General features: G+C 54.6%; 1 protein-coding gene and 1 pseudogene across 27 annotated transcripts in view; one reads left to right on the top strand and one right to left on the bottom strand.

Moving 5' to 3' along the window:
* The window catches only part of OBSCN (obscurin, cytoskeletal calmodulin and titin-interacting RhoGEF), a 238,535-nt gene extending 218,419 nt beyond the window's left edge, over window positions 1-20,116 (bottom strand). For all 27 annotated transcript variants that reach the window (XM_055539448.1, XM_055539536.1, XM_055539504.1 and 24 more), the window contains exons 1-7: window positions 19,961-20,116; window positions 15,752-16,760; window positions 14,367-14,636; window positions 13,859-14,119; window positions 12,786-13,094; window positions 12,068-12,334; window positions 11,274-11,558 (exon numbers count right to left, since the gene is read on the bottom strand). In XM_055539448.1, the coding sequence (XP_055395423.1) occupies window positions 11,274-11,558; window positions 12,068-12,334; window positions 12,786-13,094; window positions 13,859-14,119; window positions 14,367-14,636; window positions 15,752-16,736 (2,377 nt within the window). In that variant the 5' untranslated portion in view covers window positions 16,737-16,760; window positions 19,961-20,116. The remainder of the gene's footprint in view (window positions 1-11,273; window positions 11,559-12,067; window positions 12,335-12,785; window positions 13,095-13,858; window positions 14,120-14,366; window positions 14,637-15,751; window positions 16,761-19,960) is intronic.
* LOC129641237 (mannose-P-dolichol utilization defect 1 protein-like) lies at window positions 718-1,401 on the top strand (annotated as a pseudogene).
* Window positions 20,117-22,714: the final 2,598 nt, after the last annotated feature.

Here is a 22,714-nt window from a genome sequence, read left to right on the forward strand (position 1 = left end):
GTAACATAAAAAAGAATAAAATATTTAGCAACAAACTTAACACAATAAGCACAATTCCTGCACACTAAAAACTGTAACATAATTGAAAGGAAGTTAAAACACCAAAATAAATAGAAAGTCATTTCATATTGTAGACTAGGAGACTAATGCTGTTAAGATGTCAATATTCCCCAAATTGATGTACACGTTGGATGCAATACGTATCAAAATACCACCTGCTGTTTTTGCAAAAATTTAAAAAGATGATCCTAAAATTTATGTACAAATGCAAGAGACCTAAAATAGCCAAATCAATGTTGTTTGAAAAAAAAAAAAATTTAAAGGATTCACACGTCCCAATTTCAAAATTCACCACAGAGTTACAATGATCTAGACTGTAGTAGACATAAACATCAATAGAGTAGAATTAAGAGTCCAGAAAAAGCAAGATGGAGGAGCGCAAAGGTGGGAAGATAAACTCTGCTGCCAAAGCATAAGCAAAGGCAGGGGAGAAGGGACTCAGCAGGTATACAGCTTTGGCGTGCTTTAAAATATGAGCAACAGGAAGGGAGTGTCTCCAGGTGAGGCCTATTCTGCGCTAAGGAAGTTCCCTGCTTCAAGATTCTCCTCAGCAAAGCCCCGGGGCTGGCACTGTGGCTGGCCTACTTCTGGTAAAGCTGCTCCAAGTGTTTAAAATCTTGGGGGCAGAGTGTTGAAGGGTTGAGTCTTCAGTCAGCAATGCTAGAGCCAGCGGCACTGACTGGGACCATGGTCTGCGCTTAGTTGCTCAGCTGTGTTTGACTCTTTGTGAGCCCATGGACTGCAGCCCGTCAGGCTCCTCTGTCCATGACATTCTCCAGGCAAAAATACTGGAGTGGGCTGCCATGCCCTCCTCCAGGGGATCTTCCCAACCCAGGGATCAAACCCACGTCTCCTGCATTCCAGGCAGATTCTTTACCAACTGAGCCACCAGGGAAGATTCTTCAGGTGAATCCCTGTTCCGGATGCTCCAGACAACCACCTGGCCCTGGTCCTGGTCCTGGTCCTGCACTATGGAGTGCAGACGTGAGAGGTGCTGCTCTCCTATCGAGCCACACCCTGGCCCTGCTGCTGCTGCTTGCACCACCTATGCCCCAGGCTGTCACCACGCTGCTCCAGACCTCCAACATGCCTGCTGTGGAGGTCAGAGGGCTGCTCCAGGCAGCCACGAAGTACCACATGGGCACAGCTCTCAGCCATCATAGTCCTTCTGCTCTGTGGGGATTCCCTGGCCCCATCTTCACCTCCATTCAGGAAACTGGAAACCCCCTCATGTCTGGAACCTTTGTAGTCTCTTCTCTCTGCAACAGCCTCATCGCTGTTCAGCTACTCTTCTACTGGAACGCAAAGACTCCCCACAAGAAGAAAAAGCAGCGGAGTTGAGCTGGCTCCCGGAGTACACTCCATGTTTCCATTCATCCACCCAACCCTGGGGCCCTTCTCATCTGAATCAGTCTGCCAGTGTGACTTGTAAACATTCATTGTTCCTGTGCAACTGCAACTTTAGTGGAAATACTTGGTTGACTTCCATCCTTAGAAAGGATAGGGATAGAGATTTTCAGGCTGACATTTTGACATTGTGTATGTTATTACAAAATTCAGGAGAAGAAAGTAAGGAAAACCACTAGGCCATTCAGGTATGACCTAAATCAAATCCCTTATGATTATACAGTGGAGGTGACAAATAGATTCAAGGGATTAGAGCTTGTAGACAGAGTGCCTGAAGAACTGTGGACAGAAGTTCTTAACACTGTAGAGGAGGCAGTGACCAAAACCATCCCCAAGAAAAAGAAATGCTAGAAGGCAAAGTGGTTGTCTAAGCTATTAGAAAAGAAGAGACGTGAAAGGCGAGGTAGAAAGGAAAAGATACACCCATTGATTGCGGAGTTCGAGAGAAAAGCAAGGAGAGATAAGGACTTCTCAAACAAACAATGGAAAGAAACAGAGGAAAATAACAGAATGTAAAAAATTAGAGATCTCTTCTTGAAAACTGGAGATATCAAGGGAACATTCCATGCAAGGATGGGCATGATAAAGGACAAAAATGGTAAGGACTTAACAGAAGCAGACGAGATTAACAAGAGGTGGCAGTAACACAAGAAGAACGATATTAAAAAGGTCTTAATGACCTGGGTAACCGATGGTGTGGTCACTCACCTACAGTCAGACATCTGGAATGTGAAGTCAAGTGGGCTTTACGAAGCATCACTATAACCAAAGCTAATGGAGGTGATGGAATTCCAGCTGAACTATTTGAAATCCTAAAAGATGATGCTGTGAAAGTGCTGCACTCAATATGCCAGAAAATTTGGAAAACTAAGCAGTAGGCACAGGACTGGAAAAGGTCAGTTTTCAGTCTAATCCCTAAGAAAGGCAATGCCAAAGAATGCTCAAACTACCACACAACTGCAGTCACTTCACATGCTAGAAAGGTTATACTCAAAATCCTCCAAGCTAGGCTTTAGCAGTATGTGAACAGGACTTCCAGATGTACATACTGAATATAGAAAAGGCAGAGGAACCAGAGATCAAACTGCCAAAATTCATTGGCTCATAGGGAAACCAAGGGGATTTCAGAAAAAAAGTCTACTTCTGCTTCATTGACTGTGCTGAAGCCTTTGACTGTGTGGATCACAACAAACTGGAAAATTCTTAAAGAGATGAGAATACCAGACCACATTACCTGCCTCCTGAAAAACCTGTATGCAGGTCAAGAAGCAACAGTTAGAACTGGACATGGAAAAATGGACTGGTTCCAAATTGGGAAAGGAGTACATCAAGGCTGTATATTGTCACCTTGCTTATTTAACTTCTATGCAGAGTACACGGGGGAAATGCCAGGCTGGATGAATCACAAGCTGGAATAGAGATTGCTGAGAGAAACATCAACAACCTCAGATATGCAGATGATACCACAGAAAGTGAAGAGGACCTGAAGAGCCTCTTGATGAAAGGGAAAGAGGAGAGTGAAAAAGCTGACTTAAAACCCAATGTTAATAAACCCATGCACCTATGGGTACCTTATTTTTGACAAAGGAGGCAAGAATATACAGTGGGGCAAAGACAGCCTCTTCTCTAAATGGTGATGGGAAAACTGGACAGCTAAATGTAAAAGAATGAAATTAGAACACTTCCTAACACCATATACAAAGATAAACTCAAAATGGATTAAAGACCTAAATGTAAGACCAGAAATCATAAGACTCTTAGAGGAAAACACAGGCAGAATATTCTATGACTTAAAGAAAAATCCTCTATGACCCACCTCCTCCTGCTGCTGCTGCTGCTGCTAAGTTGCTTCAGTCGTGTCCGACTCTGTGCGACCCCATAGACAGCAGCCCACCAGGCTCCCCCGTCCCTGGGATTCTCCAGGCAAGAACACCGGCGTGGGTTGCCATTTCCTTCTCCAATGCATGAAAGTGAAAAGTGAAAGTGAAGTCGCTCAGTCGTGTCTGACTCTTAGCGACCCCATGGACTGCAGCCCACCAGGCTCCTCCATCCATGGGATTTTCCAGGCAAGAGTACTGGAGTGGGGTGCCATTGCCCTCTCCAATGACACACCTCCTAGAGTAATGCAAATGAAAATAAAAGTAAACAAGTGGGACCTGATTAAACTTAACAGCTTTTGCACAGCAAAGAAAACTTTAAGCAAGGTGAAAAGACAATCCTTAAAGCAGGAGAAAAGAATAGCAAATGAAACAACTGACAAAGGATTAATTTCCAAAATATACAAGCAACTCGTACACCTCAATGCCAGAAAAACAAACAACCCAATTAAAAAGTGGGGAAAAGACCTAAACAGAAGATGGCCAACAAACACATTAAAAGATGCTCAACACTGCTCATTATTAGAGAAATGCTAATCAAAACCACAATGAGATATCACCACACACCAGTCAGAATGGCCAACATCAAAAAGTCTACAAACAATAAATGCTGGCGAGGGTGTGGAGAAAAGGGAGCCCTCTTTCACTGTTGGTGGGAATGTAAATTGACACGGCCACTATGGAAAACGGTATGCTGCTGCTGCTGCATCGCTTCAGTCGTGTCCGACTCTGTGTGACCCCATAGACGGCAGCCCACCAGGCTCCCCGTTCCTGGGATTCTCCAGGCAAGAACACTGGAGTGGGTCGCCATTTCCTTCTCCAATGCATGAAAGTGAAAAGTGAAAGTGAAGTCGCTCAGTCGTGTCTGACTCTTAGCAACCCCATGGACTGCAGCCTACCAGGCTCCTCCATCCATGGGATTTTCCAGGCAAGAGTACTGGAGTGGGGTGCCATTGCCTTCTCCGGAAAATGGTATGGAGATCCCTTAAAAAACTAGGAAAAAAACCACCATATGACCCAGCAATCCCACTCCTAGCCATATACCCTGAGGTAACCAAAATTGAAAAATGACACATGTATCCCATTGTTCATTGAAGCACTGTTTACAATAGCTAGAACATGGAAGCAACCTAGATGTCCATCGATAGATGAATGGATAAAGAAGTTGTGGTACATATACACAATAGAATATTCAGTTCAGTTCAGTTTAGTTCAGTCACTCAGTTGTGTCCGACTCTTTGCGACCCCATGAATCAGCACGCCAGGCCTCCCTGTCCATCACCAACTCCCGGAGTTCACTCAAACTCACATTCATCGAGTCAGTGATGCCATCCAGCCATCTCATCCTCTGTTGTCCCCTTCTCCTCCTGCCCCCAATCCCTCCCAGCATCAGAGTCTTTTCCAATGAGTCAGCTCTTCGCATGAGGTGGCCAAAGTACTGGAGTTTCAGCTTTAGCATCATTCCTTCCAAAGAACAGCCAGGACTGATCTCCTTTAGAATGGACTGGTTGGATCTCCTTGCAGTCCATGGGACTCTCAAGAGGAATATTACTCAGCCATAAAAAGGAACATATTTGACTCAGTTCTAATGAGGTGAGTAAACCTAGAACCTATTATACAGAGTGAAGTAAGTCAGAAAGAGAAAGATAAATATCATATTCTAACACATATATAAGGAACCTAGAAAATGGTACTGAAGAACTTATTTACAGGACAGACATAGAGAATAGATAGATGGACATGGGGAGAGAATGAGGAAAGGGTCAGATGTATGGAAAGAGTAACATGGAAACTTACATTACCATATGTAAAATCGATAGCCAATGGGAATTTGCTATATGGCTCAGGAAACTCAAACAGGGGCTCTGTATCAACCTAGAGGGGTGGGATGGGGAGGGAGATGGGACGGAGGTTCAAGAGGGAGGGGACACATGTATACCTATGGCTGGTTCATGTTTAGGTTTGACAGAAAACAACAAAATTCTGTAAAGCAATTTTCCTTCAATTAAAAAAAAAAGAAAAAAAAACCACCATAAAAAAACAAATAAGATCATGGCATCGAGTCCCATCACTTCATGGCAAATAGAAGCAGAAGTAGAAACAGTGACAGATTTTATTTTCTTGGGCTCCAAAATCACTGCAGATGTTGACTGCGGCCATGAAATTAAAAGATACTTGCTCCTTGGGAGGAAAGCTGTGAGAAACCTCAGTTCAGTTCAGTCTCTCAGTCGTGTCTGACTCTTTGCGACCCCATGGACTGTAGCACGCCAGGCTTCCCTGTCCATCACCAACTCCCAGAGCTTGCTCAAACTCATGTCCCATCGAGTCAGTGATGCCATCCAACTATCTCATCCTCTGTCGTCCCCTTCTCCTCCTGCCTTCAATCTTTCCCATCATCAGGGGTCTTATCAAATGAGTCAGTTCTTCGCATCAGGTGGCCAAAGTATTGGAGTTTCAGCATCAGTCCTTCTAATGAATATTCAGGACTGATTTCCTTTAGAATTGACTGGTTGGATCTCCTTGCAGTCCAAGGGACTCTCAAGAGTCTTCCCAACACCACAGTTCAAAAGCATCAATTCTTTGGCACTCAGCTTTCTTTATAGTCCAACTCTCACATCCATACATGACTATTGGACAAACCATAGCTTTACTAGATGGACCTTTGTTGGCAAAGTAATGTCTCTGCTTTTTAATATGCTGTCTAGGTCGGTCATAGCTTTTCTTCAAGGAGCAAGTGTCTTTTAATTTCATGGCCACAGTCAACATCTGCAGTGATTTTGGAGCCCAAGAAAATAAAGTCTGTCGCTCTTTCAATCACCAATGGCATCACCGACTCAATGGACATGAGCTTGAGCAAGTTTCGGGAGATGGTGAAGGACACGAAAGCCTGGCGTGCTGCAGTCTATGGGGGTCACAAAGAGTCAGACACAACTGAGCTGCTGAACAACAAGTCCAGACTGTACAGATGCCATTGCTAAGGAGGGCTTAGATGGGCAACATTAACTTTTTCAAGGAGTCGATTTAAAGAAAAGTCTTATGCAATGACCACCAACTTGGGATAAAACTCCGGAGGCCTGCAGGGCTCTGGCTTCCTCTGCACAGCCACAAAGACCCCCACGGCCCATGCAAAAGGGCATCACAGCTTATCACTCAAGTGGACAAATGCGACAAAGCCATGCAAGCCTGTGGACACACAGCTTTTGTCTCACATTTAGCATAGGGCATCCCAGAGGAATAATTTGGGGACAGGCAGAACAGACGGAGCATTAGTGCAGACTGGGTGCTGCGTGCACCCCCTGACAAGCGCCATCTCAACCTAATTCCCTGGACAGCCCTCAAACTGGGTGGGCCTCATTCTGCCCATTATACAGGAGAAAAACTGACACCACACAAGGTACTGATGTGGCTTCCCTGGGGCCCCACTGCAGGCGAGAGCATCATGACCCAGGCACAGGAGCACACACTATTCAACAGGATCAGGGGCCAAGCACGTGCCCAGACGTTCCCACATCACTGTCAAGAACTTTTTGGAGGCCCTGATGCACATTCAGTGGAGTGCCACCCTGCCTGACATGCTTGGGTTCGCCTCCAGTACCAGACCCAGGGCTCTGATGCCTGGGCCTCTGGCCCACCACGAAAGCTCCACCCTCCTCCCTTGACCTACCGCACTCCCAGAATCTCAGTCCAGCAGTGCAGGAGGGAGCCAGCCCTCAGCACTCCTCGAGGGTGCCCTCAGGACAGCTCCAGGAGTTCTATTACTGCCCCTCACCGAAGATACTTTGGCCACCTGATGCGAAGAACTGACTCACCGGAAGAGACCCTGATGCTGGGAAAGATTGAAGGCAGGAGAAGGGGACGACAGAGGATGAGATGGTTGGATGGCGTCACTGACTCGATAGATACAAGTTTGAGCAAGCTTCAGGAGTTGGTGATGGACAGGGAGGCCTGGCGTGCTGCAGTCCATGGGGTCGCAAGGAGTCAGACATGACTGAGCGACTGAACCAACCAAAAAGATGAGAAAAAGGGGGCGGGAGGCAACTGTGTGAGGTCCTAGAATGGCCAGAACAAATGACCACAGACAGGGGGCTTAAGACAACAGGAATTTGTTCTCTTCCAGTTCTGGACACCAGAAGTCTGAGATCAAGGTGTGGGCAGGCCGAGCTCCCTCCTGAGGCAACGTGGGCAGATGGTCCCAGGTGCTTCCAGCTTTGGGTGCCGTCCCTGGGTTTGTGACTGCATCACCCCAACCTCCGCCTTCACTATCACTGGCCATTTCTCCGTGTCTCTGTATCACACACATTCCTCTTCTTTCTCTCAAAGGACACCTGTCACTGGATTCAAGGCCCATCCTAATCCACGGTTACCTTGTGATGCCTTCCTTGATGTCATCTGCATAGACCCCATTTCCAGCTAAGCCCCCATTCTGAGTTTCTAGGCCGACATGAACTTCACGGGGACACACGCTGACAACTTGCCTAAGGTCACTTGGCTCCTAAGAAGCCAGGGTGAGGTCTGACCCTGTCCACACCCTGACCCCTCCACAGCCTGCCTCCAAGTCAGTGTCTAAAATCAAGGCACAGTCACCCTGGTGTGGTCACGGGCCAGTCCTGCAAGACAGGTCCCTCAGCAGAGTCGGGCCAGCCACACCACCCTCAGAGTCACACTGCTGAACCTGGAAGGTTAGGGATTCATTTTCCCAGGCTCCTGAGCAAGGCAGGCTATCGGACCCAGGCAACACTGGAAGGCATAGAGAAACTCTGCTGTGGGTTCCTCAGAGAGTGTCTGTTCTCTGAGGAGAGGAACGAGCAGATGACACCCTGTGCTAGGCTGGACTGTTCCAAGATCCCTGCCCCGCAGTGTGCATGCCCCCTCTAAGCTATTCCACCAAACACCACTCCAGGTGCTGCTGTGAAGGAGCTCTGCAGAAGGAAGCTAGGTCCCAGATCGGTTGACTATGAGCTCACTCACTAACAAGGAAATCCTCCTGGTTGGAACTGGCCTAATCAGGTGAGACCTTACAAGGGAGGGGGCTCTTCCTGGCCAAAGAGATTTTAAGCATAAGAGTGAGTGGACGTGAGATGCCATGTGGGAAAGGACCTAAAAACAGCCCCTAGGGGCTAGCCAGCCAGAAAACAGCCCAGAATCACATGGAAATGAATTCTGCTAGCAACCTGGATGAGCTGGGAAAAGACCCTGAGAGAATTCAGCCTGATGGCACATGGATTCCAGCTCTTGAGACCCTGAAAAGAGAATCCAGATCTATAGAATTCTGATTTATAGGACTATGATCTAACATACGGGCATTAATTTAAGCCACTGAGTTTGCAATAATTTACAACATAGTAGTGAAAAGGAAAAAAAAACACACACACAAACAATCCTCACATGTTCTTCCCACCTTGAACACAATGGCTGGAGCTGTGGAAGCCATCTTGTGAGAATGAGGCAATAAGCATTAGAAAGATCTTTATCCCATGCTCAAGAAAGATCTAGACAGATAGAGCCATGTTCCTGTAGTAGATTGTAAGAAACTGTCCCGAATGAGTCGGAGACCCCTCATTAACAGCAAAGTCTTCTTTTCCCATCCCTTGGAACTTGGTTGACCTTATGTCTGTCTTTGTGCAATAGAACATGCAGAATGTGACATTCTGGGGCTGGTGAAAACCACCCTTAACAAACCTTGTAGCATCTCCTATTCCCTGACGGGAACCCTGCCACTCTATGAAGGAGCTCAGGCCACCCACATGGAGAAAGGGGCCTTCAGAATGAGATGTGACAAGGAGAGCATGGCCTCAGAAGAGAGAGAAAAGCATGGTCCCAGACAGACAACATTACTAGAAGAGAGAGGCCCCATCCCAGCCAGCCCCCCTGGGACATCAGACACACAGATGAAGCCAGACTGGATCCTCCTGTCCTGGCCAACACCATGTGGAGCAGAGATGAGCCTCTCATACTGACACTGCTTGAATTCCTGCCCCTGGATTGTTCCACTGGGCCGCTAAATTCTAGGGCTGCCTGTATAACTGACTGACACAGGCCTGCTGAGTCTGCTGAACGCTGCCATCACCCACACTGAAATGGTTCCTCCAGGCCTGTTGCTATTCAATGGCTAGATGTCTGCTTCATCAACTGACTTGTGACGCCCAGGTGGAAGGAGACCTTCTGGCCCTGGTCTCACAGCTGTACTCCTCAGCATCTCTCTTCCCTACCTGCTGCACTACCAGACTCTAGGGGCAGCCTTTGGCCTCCAGGCACACTTTTGAGCTTGCGCTCAGCTTCTTCCAACCCTTGTACCACATCATCTCCATCCGGGCCTGGCCACCTCACAGCTCAGCGTGGCACTGGCCCCCGCCTCAGCCTGTACCTCCCTGAGTGCTGGCTGCTCCCTGGAAACACCACTGAGGACTCCAGGGACAGGGAGGGATACACAGTCAGAGGTTCTGCCCAGGAGAGGTCTTCCAAGTCCTGGAGTCATGACAGAGCTGTGCTCTAGACCCTGGCAGTCTCAGATCCACCATGAAAATCCTTTGTGATTAGTGGCTGCACATGGACCCTCGATGGGCACAGGTGGTCCAGGTACTCCAAGCCCTCCTAGGTGTGATGGGAAGCAGTCTCAGTGCCCCTGATGGGCAGATGGTCCTAGGGCCTGTGTTCAGAGGTAAGGACACATCAGGGACAAGGCAGAGACCCTCCTGAAAGCCAGGATGGGGCAGAGCTGGACTTGGAGAATCTGCCAAGAGACCTCAACGGCTTCGAGAAAAAGCCAGGGCCCAGACTTACCAAGGTCCACATCTAACCTTCCAAGGACACTTCCAACACTTTCCAGGTCTGCTCTGCCTCATTTCCTCATCTTTACAAAGAAGACATGGGTTTTTAATTTCCTCCTTATTTTTTATATTACAAACCTGTGTTCTTCCAATATATATATATAGACACATATATACATACATATGTTTTGTGGGCAGTTTCTTTACCCAAATCCAGGAGTAACTACCCCTACTCCCAGGCATTCTCAGAAGAAATGAAGTGAGAGAGCTTGGCCTTGCAAGTGCAACATGGGAGCAGCCAGAACTGCTCCCTACAAACCAAGCCTAGGAGGCCGTGCACTCACCACAGACACACGATCAGGAGTCCGGAGTCCTCACCCGCTCAGCACAGACGGGTGCCCTCACCCTGCACAGTGCCTGAGGTGGCCACCAAGCAGTGTCGTGTGTCTACGTCCTCCCGGGAGAAGTGCTGGCAGGAGCGACTGAGCTCCACGCCATCCTTGTACCCGGGAACGTGCTCATGGGCATCTGAGGTCTCGAGTTCCAAGTGGGCTGGCCTCCCCGCCACGGCACCCACAGCCGTGTCCTTGTGCAAGGAGGGTGTGAGGCCTACAAGGGCACACAGGCAGCTCAGGGAGCTGACAGAGCCCTCAGCACACACGTGCCCACGCAGCTAGTAAACGAAGGTGCTCCTGCTTCAGAATCACGGCAGACAGCAGCCCTCGCCCAGACCTGGAGACCGAGCAGCCCCGCGGCTGACTTTCAACCACCAAGTGCCGCCCTCCCCTGCTGAGCAGAGGTCCTGCCCCCACCCTCCCACCAGGGTGGGCCAGGCTCCTGGTTCCCCACCCTACCCTCAGGGGTGACCTGACAGCCTAGCCTACTCAGGAGGTCAGCAGAGCTGCCCAGACCTCTGCCCTCTGCACGTACTCACCCAACACCATCCCATCTCCCGCTGTCGCCACGGGGTGAGCCGAGCACCCCCCAACACACCTCTGACCTCCCACAGGGTAACCCGAGCCCATCTGACCCCCCTCCCCACAGGCTTGGCAGAGCTGCTCCCCCCACCCTTCCCCACGGGGACCGAAGACAGCGGCTCCTGCCACTCAGGGCTTATCCAGAGTTGAGAGGAGAGAGGGACACACACACACACTCGTGTCACCTTGCACCAGCAGCTGGTAGGCGACGCGGCCCCCGCGGCTGACGCACTCATACAGGCCCGCGTCTTCTCGCTTCACGTCCCGCACGAGCAGTGCCCGCTGCCCAGCTGAAGCCTGCACCTCATACTTGGGGCCGGGAGACAGCGTGTGTCCATCCTTGAGCCACGTCACGGCTGCCGCCTGGTCCGACAGCTCAGCCAGGAGCTGGGCCTCCTCGTGCAGCCGGGCCAGCACCTCCCGAGCGGCTGCTGCTGGTGCCGGACACTTGGCCGTCAGCTCCAGGGGCGCTGGAAGTCACAGACAGGCGACAAAGCGGGGGTAAGTGAAGAGGGCGGCGAGAGGAGGGGAGTGATCAGAGGAGGAGGGTGGGAAGTGGGATGAAGGCGTGGACAGCAGGGTGTGGATGCGAGGAAGGGGGTAGGGGGTAGAAAGAAACAGCGGACAGAGGAGGAAGAGCCAGATATCATGCAACAGACTCCGAGAGGCAAGAAAATAAGACACAGGACAAGAAGTGGAGGAGGAGAAGGAATCAGCAAGAAGGGAGGAGGGGGGAGGGGAGGCAAGTGGCAGGGCACAGACACAGAACTGAAGCTTGGCGCCGTCGGACTCTTTAGACCCTCCTCCACTCACACCCAGTGGCCTTGCACGGCCTTGCACGCCCCACCACCTGGCCCCATGTTATCCAGCTGCTCTGAGAGCCACAACAGATCTCCCAGGATCCCTGCGACCGTCCCACCCCTATCCCTCAGGAAACGTGGCCTGGAGAAGCCCTGGGGTCACAAGACAGGGTCCCTACCTCGGACCTCCATGCGGATGCTGCTCTCGATGCCATTGGCCACGAACTTGAGCTCCGCCCCGTGCAGGCTGACAGGCACCGAGCGGATGGTGAGAGTGTGGCGGGTGCCATCCCGCCGTATCACATACACGCTGCTGGCCTTCAGGACCCGCCCGTCCAGGAACCACTCCCCTGATGAGGCCGTAGTGAGGTCCACAGAGAAGGTCACCTCGCCGCCTTCCACTGCCTCCACTGCCTTCAGAGGTGTTTTCACAGCCAGCTGGGGAGCTGTGGAGTGAGGGCTTCAGGAAATAGTTGGGCCCTCCCCTCATCTCCTCCAATGCCTAGCCCCAAATAACCCCTCCTCTAGGAAGTCCACTGGGCAAGCACGTGGAGACCCTGAGTGAAAGCCAGACCCAGGGTGGAGTGAGAACAAGTTGGAGCTACGCAAGATCCCCTTCAGCTCCCACAGACCCAGTAGGTAGCCCAGTGCCCTGGGGTTGGTGGGCACAGACAGTTCCTGGGGGCTTGAGTCCTGTGTTGGGGTCACCTGGCCTTCCCACCAAAGACTCTTCAAGAGCATCAGGATCCTGGGCCCGCCCCCTACCACATAGAGGATGCAGGAGCCATGCTGGCCTCTCCAGCACTGGGCTACACTCTAGGTCTGGGTGATTCAGAGGCAGATGGCCCCACAGACTGCTGTCAGGGTGCCGTGGAGACGAGAGCCTTCGGCACTTACCCAGATGTACAGTTCCTGGGAACTCGAGGTAGGGGCTCTGGCCAAAGCTGTTCACAGCTGACACCCTGAACTGGAACTCCCCCTCCTCAGCCACACCAGCCACAGTCAGCTCAGGCGTGGTCACCCACTCATCTTCATGGCACCGGCTCCAGGTGTAGGCGCCCAGCCTCTTCTTCTCCACCAGGTAGCCCTCGATGGCAGCAGGGCGGTCCCCAGCGGGTGGCGGGGACCAGCCAAGAGTCACGGAGCTCTCTGTCTGGGCCTTCACCACAGGGGCTTCAGGAGCATGCAGGGGCGGCCTCCTGGGGGCTGATCAGAACATGGGCCCATGTCACCAACTGGGAACCCCCTCCCCAAGCCTGGGTCCAGTATCACAGGAGGGAGAAGTTCTTGTGACAGAATTCCCAGCCCTCCGTGGGGGGGGTACTGCCCTGGTGGTCTGGAATGGCCACAGCCCGAGGGGCCTGCCAGCCCAAGAGTGTGCTGTGGGCCCAGCACCCCGGTCTCAGCTCTGTGGCCATTTCTGTGTCTGCAGTGGAAAAAGCACCCGGGCCTCGGAGGCCACACTTGGCCCAGGGCCACCACGAGCTGTCCATGGGGCCTGGAAAGGGACTCCTTCCAGTTCTCAGCCTTGACCCCCTCTGTGCACTGGGATCTTGGGTTGGATGATGGTTAAGGCAAGGCACAAGGACCCTTCCTAGGGTGCTGAGACCCGCACACCCCTGACCCCAGCAAAGGGATGACCCTGTGCCAGCTGGTCTCAGCACCAAAGGCCAAGAAAGAGGACACACGCAATGTTCCCCTACACGCTGTGCTTCTAGAACCACCTGCACTGTTTAAGTTGGTTCACAGGTCGGGGGGGCCACTAGGACTCCCACTTTGCGGACGCCTAGTATGACCATCGCGGAGAGGGTGTCAGACAAATCACACCCCCCACAGAACCAGATCTACAACCTAGGCAGTCTACAACGCACGGTGCTCCCCGCAGCAGGCGAAAAGTCAGAGCAGAGCCCAGCGCACGGTGGGCAGGGACAGGGCCCCCTCCGTCCAACAGGGGCTCTCACGGCCCTTACCTGACACACAAAACTGGGTAGACGTCCGGCAGTCCCCAGCCACAAAGGCCACCTCACCCACATCCTCCAGGCTGCACTGGGAGATGGTCAGCGTGTGGCAAGTGCCCTCCGCAGTGATGGCCACCCGGCCCCCAGCCACCACCGCCTTCCGGTTCCACAGCCACTGAACGGGGCCCTCGGGCTTGGCCAGCTCCACACAGAACATGGCGGTGTCTCCCACTCGTACAGCTGTCTTCCTCGGGAGCTTCCGAAGGAGGTTGCCTGGGGTGAGCAGAGGAGCAGTGAGTGAGGGGGAAGGGGGTAGAGCTGGTCAGAGAGACCCCCATAGGGCTGCCCCACCCACACACACCTCCTTCCTGCCCCTGCACCCAGAGCTCCCACTCCACCCCTCCCTGACCCACCCCTTGTCCTGGGATCCTGCCTGCCCCGCCGCCCAGGACCTCCGTCACTTGCCCAGTTCCTGGGAGCCCCATACCCTGCCCAGTCTCTTGGCCCGCTGCCCACTCACCTCGCACTGCCAGCTCAGCCACCGTGCGACTGCCCTCTGCCGTCTCACAGATGTACACGGCGTCGTCATCGGAAGAGACGTTGAGCACTGTCAGCCGGCGCTCAGCGCCCGCCTCCTCGATGAGGTACTTCTCGCTGGCCCACAGTCGCGTTTCCTCCTTATACCAGGCAGACTCCATGGCTGGCACCGGTACTTCACACTGGAACGTGGCTGATGCCTTCTCCGGCACCTCCAGGTCCTGCAGGCGCTTTCTGAAGGGCACTGTGGGCTCTGCAGAAGAAGGGCTCAGATGAGCGGGACGGGGAGAGGGAAGAGGGACAGGTTGGAGGGGTGCCAGAGGCTGGGGGAAGAGGGGGCAGTGCAGAGGGGCAGGGAGGCGGGTGAAAGAAAGGAAGGAGACAGGGAAAGGTAGGTATAAGGCTGGGGTGGGGGCAGGGAGCCAGGGTAGGGTTTGGAGGGTGGGTAAGAGGGCAGAGGAGCTTCAGGGAGCGGGGACAGAGGGAGGTAGGGGGAAAGGAGAGGAAGGAGAACAGTGGAGAGGGACTTAAAGGAAAGAGTCCCTTCCCCCAAGAATCAGAGAGAAGTCTGGACGAAAAAAGGAGAAATGCCGCAGGTGAAATCATAGCAAGCAGCATGGCTGGGCAGCCCCCTAAGCTGGTGGTCCCAGACAGCCGAGAGAGGCTGGATGACACAGCAGAGAGGCCACTGGACAAGTACTGGCCTGAAAAACTACTCAACCCCAGCGCACTTCCCTGCAAAAAAAAAAAAAACAAAAAAACGAGGAAGCAGACACACGCACACAAAGGTTGAAGCGCCCTGCTGGAGATCCCACAGCTGGCAAAAAGTGGAGACAGGACTCCGACCACATCGAGGCTGGTCTTAGGAAACAAGAAGGAACAAGTTCTGACGGTGTTGTCCACAGCTGCCCCATGCGCTGGGGACAGGACCTGCAAGCTGACCCAGAATCAGGTTCAGGCTGCACCCTGGTGCAGTCCCAGCCTGAGGCCTCTGTCAGCACAAGGTCTGTCCTTGATCCTGCCTCCCTCCGGCTCAGCTGGGGAGACTCCCCACCTAGCATCCTGTAGGAGATGGGGAGAGCCTGGGTCACTCTCAGCCTGGACAGGGCAGGCTCCGCCACTGGGCAACCACCTCCTGAGAGAGGGGGTGTTAGTGATAAGCACTTGGTTGTACACACGTGTTACTTTCACAAAGACAATGAAACCCCGCAGCAAGAGCCGCCAAGACCTCGAGCCACGGATTTCTCTACACGATAGGGAAATGGCAGCAGCAGCCACCGCTAAAAGGAAGGGATGGGCGGCCTGGGGAGGAACCTCCGCCTGTGCTCACTGCGCACAGCAACTTCATGCCAGCCACCAGGAGCTCACCTCTCACGACGACCAGCACCGAGCTGTAGGTCTGGCCCACAAGGTTGGACGCCGTGCAGGTGTAGAGGCCACAGTCTGACTGCTTGCAGAAGAGGATCTTCAGCACGAAGTTCTCCTGCTCGTCCTCATACACCACGTGCCGCCGGCCCTCCACCACCAGCTGTCCATCCTTCTTCCACACGATCTCAGGCTTGGGCTCGCCCGTCACGAAGCAGCTGAGACGCGCGTGTTTGCCCTCTGTCACCGTGCAGGTGCGCGTGCCGGCGCTCGGCGGCGAGGCCGGGGCGCCCCCGGCGCGCATGGCCTCGCGCCGCCGCTGCAGGTGCGCCAGGAGCATGGCGGTGGAGGCCCCCGGTGGGTTGGCTGCCTCCGCCTCCGCGTCCACCGTAAGCCCGGCGGCGGCGCTGGCGGCGCCCAGCGGGTTCTCTGCGTGCACCGTATAGGTGCCGCTGTCTCTCGGCTGTGCAGCCCGGATGCGCAGAGCACTCGCCTCGCCGCTCTCTTCCACTCGCACTCGGGGGGCGTCCAACGCACCCAGGCGCCGGCCGTCCTTGGCCCAGCTCACCGACATGGGCGGCGAACCGCGCACGCGGCAGCGGAAGGTGGCCTCGGCGCCCTCGCGCACCCGGATGGAGGTGGGCCGCAGCAGGAAGTGAGGCGCCTGCTCGGCGCAGGCGGCGTCGGCGTCCACCTGCAGGCCGACCGCCGCGAAGGCCTCACCGATGGCGTTGCGCGCACGGCACACGTACTGCCCACTGTCGCCCAGCGCCAGGTCCAGGATGGTCAGGCGGTACAGGTCGCCGTCCTGGGCCAGGCGGAAGCGCCCACCCGCCTCCACCAGCTGCCGGTCTTTCTCCCAGCTCACTTGCGGCGTGGGGTTGCCCACGATCTGGCAGCTCAGCGTGGCATCTTTGCCCACCGATACCACGAAGGCCTTGGGCCGGGTTAGGAAGCGGGGTGCACCGCTGAACGAGGAGTGATCCATGGTGGGGGGAAGAGGTGGGAGAACCTGTGAGTGGGGTGGGGGAGGGCATGGTGAGGATGAGTCCCTGGTGTGCTCAGAGCCCCGCTTGGCTACTGCGCCTGTGTCCCCCTTGGCTACTTCACCGGCCCAGTGCCGCCTGGAAAATTCAGCTTAATACAGGGTGAACGTCTCCCCATTCTACTCCCATCTCCTCCCACACACCCCGTCCCTGCAGGTGGCATCACCAGCTGGTATGGTGGTCCAGAAGTGCCAGTTTGCCTCTTTCTGGGCTCCAAGGTTTGGCCCCACCTCCACCCCCAAAATGGGCTCTTTTTAATTGGCTGGAGCATCTCCTCCCTCTTGTCCTAGCTCCAGGCCTGCTGCCCCAACTCAAGATCCAGCTGAGCACCTATCCCCAGACACTACACCAGCAGCAAGCTTGCCCTCCTCCCTGTGCGGCCTCTGCCATGCTGTATGTCACCACGAGGACCTTCCCCGTCCCTCCTGGCCACTCCAGCTTCCATCGGGTGTCCTGTCTCCCCACACACTGGTGCTTCCTGGGGCCTGAAACTCCAATCTACCTAGTGTCTCCCAGTCACAGAGAGGCAACTCGCTGCACCCTGGCAGGCCCTGGCCGTGGAGGCTCATGAGGTGCCCACTGCTGGCCTGTCCTCTCTAAGGCACACCAGAGGTATTCTCTACTCCAGCAGGCTCTCCTCTGAGCCCCCTGCTTGGCCTGCCCTCTTTGCTCCCCATTCTCTCCACTGGCTTTCCCCACTCAAGCACTGGGCTGCCCTGCAGGCTGTCCAGCCCTCCTCACTGAACACTGCCCAACAGAGAGTGCAGGACACAGGGCCTGTCCCTCCTGCCACTGTCCTGCGTCACATCTCACCCCTCCTGGGGTCCCGCCACACATCCCCTCGACCCCTGAAGGGGGGTGCTCATCAATGAGGAAAGAATGGAAATTCTACAGCTGGAGGGCTGGCACCCCTCCAGCACATAGGGCTACCCACGAGCTCTTGCTATGAGTGCCTGCCTCCTTTCATCAGAAGTCGAAATGGGGAAGGTCACGGGTGTGTCTGTGGAGGACAATGGAGAATGCTGCAAGAGTCCAGGAAGGCTGAGAATGGGTGGGCCAGCTAGCCAGGTCCACCCAGAGGGCTGTGGGGGGACTGTAGCCCAGCCACTTCAGGTCTTGGCTGAGGCTCCATTGGCTGTGGCTCTGCCAACTGGACACCTTGCAGGGGTGGGTTTGGCACCAGCAATGCCAAACGCCTCTGACTGACTCTGGCGTCTGCCAGCTCCTGGCTGGATCCCGCTGGCCCCCAGCACCAGTGGGTGAGGTGAAACTGGGCCTTGCCTACACAGGGGCTTCTGTAAGAAAGAGAGCCAGCACAGATGGGCCCATGGGCCCTGGGCTGTCCCCAAGTGGGTTAACTCTCTTCACCCCGGGGGCTGGGCCTTCAGCATGGGGCTGCCCACCGTAGGACAAGCAGGGCAAGGTCCCCAGGCCCTCCAGCTCCCCATCCTGTGATTTGGGACCTAATCCGCTTAATCCCCCTCAAGGAGATGAGCTGGGACCAGCCTGCTGACTCACCGTGCAGTCAGCACCTCTGCCCTGCCCACTTCCCCCCCTTCATTTGCTCCCCCATGGCCTGGCTGGGCTCTTGGCCTGAGAAGGACCTGGGCGGGTGGCCACCCGCCTCCATGGACAACCTCCTGGGCCTCAGCGTCCCTCTGTGGAAGAATTACTTTGACACCAGTTCCCCAGGGGCCTGAGTTCCAATCTCTTCCCAACACACCACTGCCTCCTGAATTATACAGTCAACCTGTGGGTTCCCCAAGGCAGGATATGGCACCCTGCCCCTACTACACCCAGAGCAGGTGTGGGAGGGAAGACACCTGCTCTGAGCTCATGAACAAGTCTATGCAGGGTCAGGGGGCCAGTTCCACAGCTGGCAGCCCCTTGGACCCTAGAAAAGAAGGATGAGGAAATCTCATCTCTGCACATACTTAGGGGGAGCCAGCTCTCAGCAGGTGCTCAAGAGTGGGCAGAGACTCCAAGATCCTCTAAAGCCATGGAGATGAATCCTCTGTCCAGGGCCTGCATGCCCCTCTCCCAATGCAGCAGAATCATGGAGGTCTAAAACAAGACCCCCCCTTGACACCCCCACACCAGGTAGGCACCCTCACTGGGCAGCAGGGCCAAGGTAGCCCGAGGTATGCCAGAGGACTCTGGAGCCACCCTGCTTCAAGCTGAGTGTGGGGTGGGGACCACCGAAGGCCCCTCTGGGCCCAGATTCATCCACAATCTCCTCCTCCTCCCCCTGCCATGTTGGGAGCTGGGGCCATGGGAGCTGCAGCCACAAGGGCAGAATCAGGAATTTCAAGAGGAGAGACCAAGCCAGGACCTGAACCCCAGCATCTTAGGGAAGCCCCTTCCTCCCTCTGATGCCCACCTGTGGACCCTGCTCGGGCTCCTCAGTCCCTTGGGGCCCCCATCTTGGCACTGCCAGGCTCCTCCCCCTGAGGCCAAGACCCTCCCCCCTTGCAAGCCTACCAGGGAGCCTGCGGCTGACTCATGTCACCCCTACAGCCCCTTGCTTTTCCAGAACTTGGCCACTCTTGGGTCCTGGTGGGACTTGGGCCATTTTCCAGATGAGCCCAGGGTGAGAAGTGGTTCGCAGCCCACAGAAGAACCTTGGCCGGCCTCCTCCCAGAGGCCCTGTCTCCCCCGCTTTCCTCTCCCCGCTGTGTTGCCCCCACACCCTTCCAGAAAAGACTTCAAAGGGCAGCTCCTGCAGTCTGTGCTTTCCCCCTAGACCTCTGGGCCTTCCAGCTTCCCAAACTCCAGGGGAAATTCTTTCCTGGAGTCAGGTGTCACTGCCCCTCTGGCTGTCCCCTCCGCTGAGCCAACAGGCCCAAAATAGCCCCAGCTGTCAGCGGGCATCCATCTCAACAGAGCTGGGGGCAGGGCCAGCCGGACCCTCAGGGCACTACGCAGAGGGGAGGTGGGTGCTTCGGACGTCCCCCACCTGCCCCAGCTGCTGCCTCCCCACATGTGGGTCTGGCTCCATTCTGCAAGGCACCAGGGGCTGCAATCCACAGCCCCAACCCCAGGAGCAGCACAGCCTGGCTGAAATTCTACCCCAGGTCCCTCCATCCCCCAGAGCCGTGACCTTCAGCTCCGCCGTCCTCAGGGGCCCTGGCTGGCCCCCCACCCCTCCTGCGCTCTGCCTCCTCACCTGTCTCTCCCGGGGGCACGAGGCAGCACCCAGGCGAGGTGCTCAGATGGTGCGGCAGGGGCTGCTGGGCCTCACCTCCCTCCGGGGGCCCAGGACCGACAAGTTTCCCACCCAGCAGCCCGCACGCCTGCCGGTCCTCAAACTGGACAGGGGCAAAAGGACAGGCGGATCCTATCCACTGAAGAGGACTGGGCCCGCCCCCGCCCGCCCCCAGCCCGCCCAGCCCAGCCCAGCTCCAAAATAGCCTGGGAGTCACTGCCCCAGATTGGGTCTCACCCCTGGCCCCAGGGAGGCAGCGTGCAGAGGCTCAGGGCTGCTGGGGGAGGGGGGCCTGTGTGCCAGTGACGTGTGCCCCCCGCTCATGGGGACCCCTCAGACCAGCGTCCCGGAGCACAGGGAGGGGCGGAAAAAGGGGGATCCAGGACCACTCATAGGAGCACCCAGGACCACCACCCAGAGGGGAGCAGAGCCACCCCAAGATGACCACTCACCAGAGAATGCTGCAGCCTTTAGGTTGAGATGAGCAGCTGTGAGCCTAGCACAGGTGCCCAAGGTCAGCCCCCGCTCCACCCTAACCACACGTGACTGGGGTGGGTTCATTATCCCTGGTCCCTGCCGGCCACGCCTGGCCTGGCTGGGTGTCCGTGGCATCTTTACATGGGAGTGAGGGTCCCTAACATCCCATCCCGTGACCTTCACTTCCCAGGGACCAGGGACCCAGCCCCGGCAGGTGGGCAGACAGGACAGCGGCAGGGGGTGTGGATGACACAAGCCACTTCACACCCCAGGATGCCTGCCCCCCATCCCCATGACCCCGGCACTGGGTCAAGGGTGAACAGGATGCTGGGCCCACCCAGGTGAGAAGGTGGGCTTCACTTAGCAGGGGTCTACTGGAGAGCCAGAGAAAGCAGTTTTGCTACCTTTAGGAGAATGAGAGGTTGGGAATCAGAGATCTGGTAGAAGTCCGGGGGCCTCTCCTGGGAAGAGGCTGACCCACCAGGGGAGGGCTGGGGTGCTGCTCTCTGTCCATCATCACAGACTAGGGGACTTAACATTTATTTTACGGTTCTAGATGCTACAAGTTCAACATGAAGGTATTGGCAGATTCCATGTTCACTAACAGCCTTTCTTTCTGGTAAACAGATGGCACATTCTCTCTGTGTCCCAACTTGGCAGAGAGAGTTCTGATATCTCTGCTTCTCATACGGGCAATAATCCCACCGTGGGGACACACCGCTAACTTCATCTAACCCCAGTCGTCACACCCTCTGTCTTCCCAACTCTCATACTCTCCTGCCTGTGGTCCTCCACAGCTCACCCTCCTCCAGGCATTATGCTCTTGCCCAGCACCTGCAGCCTGGGGTCGGATCCATGCCCTTGCCCCGTCTACGCCCTCTGTACCCAAACCTGTGCCCCTCCCTACCTGTGGTCCTCCATGGCTCCCCCTCCTCCCCTTCTCTCCTCCTCCCTGTCCTGTGACCCACCTCCATGCCTCAGCTGCTCTGAGGACCAGCCTGACTCCACACTGCCTGCAGACAAGTCCCTGGTTACCAGCTACAATCAACAGATCCATACACCGCTGTGCACTTGAAAGATGCCTTCTCTCCTGGGTATTCTCCATCTCTGCAGGGAAGATGCCTAGCACTCAAGCAATGTATTTTTCAACAATCCACACACTTGTTGCACCCCGTGAAACCCGCGTCGGTCACCCTCATCATCTTTGGCAGAGAGAATGGATAACTGTCACCCACCAAGACCTCTTTGACTACAAATCATCTACCTATCAATCTGGAGGGACCGTATGCCTCAAGGGTCCTGGGCCCTGTCTTCTTCAGCTAGCCTGAGACTCTTGTACCAACGTTCCCATGAGCAGAGGAATAAATGCGAAACCAAGTGGGCCCCCGGGTGTCTCCAGTGTTACCATGTACAAGCCTTGTGCGATGATGTCAAAAGTCTGTGCTTTCAGTGCATCTGTGAAGATGGAAGTCGTATATTCTGGGGAGAAAGAGGGTTTTATTTCCCTTCTGAACATTTTAAAGGGAAAACATTTATGATGTTTGATCAGCTTATGAGTAACACAGACGAAGGAAATGCAAACTCTCATCATATGGAAAACAAACACACATAATAACACTTCTTAGTGTTTCGTATCAAGAGTTTATTGGATCTTCCCCCCCAAAAAAAATTTTTTTTTAATTTTACAGCAGAAACCTGAGGCTCAGGGAAGCTAGAATACTTTGTTTAGGTTTATACAACTGACCGTGCTTAACCAAGTTTCTCCTGAGAATAAACGACAAAGTCTGTAAAACCAGGGAGATGTAACAGCTCGATGCATTACCACAGCCTGCATAACATCCTGGAACAAAAAGGGGACGTTAACGGGAAAGCTGGTGAAATCCAAATAAAGTCTGAAGTTTGGCTTTGAAAACATATGTAAATGGTTAAAAATTCCTTGGTGGAGAGGTGGGTTGGGGGTGGGGAGGATGCAAAGGCCGAAGGTTTGAGGACAGATGACCAAAGTTCTGCATGTATTTAGGTAGATAAAGATAAGATAAAGTGAAGTCGCTCAGTCGTGTTCGACTCTTTGCGACCCCATGGGCAGTAGCCTGCACCAGGCTCCTCCGTCCATGGGATTTTCTAGGCAAGAGTACTGGAGTGGGGTGCCATTTCCTTCTCCAGGGAATCTTCCTGACCCAGGGATCGAACCCAGGTCTCCCAGATTGTAGACAGACGCTTTACCATCTGAGCCACCAG

The sequence above is a fragment of the Bubalus kerabau genome, chromosome 1, assembly GCF_029407905.1.
Source record: "Bubalus kerabau isolate K-KA32 ecotype Philippines breed swamp buffalo chromosome 1, PCC_UOA_SB_1v2, whole genome shotgun sequence".
Lineage (NCBI taxonomy): Eukaryota > Metazoa > Chordata > Mammalia > Artiodactyla > Bovidae > Bubalus > Bubalus kerabau.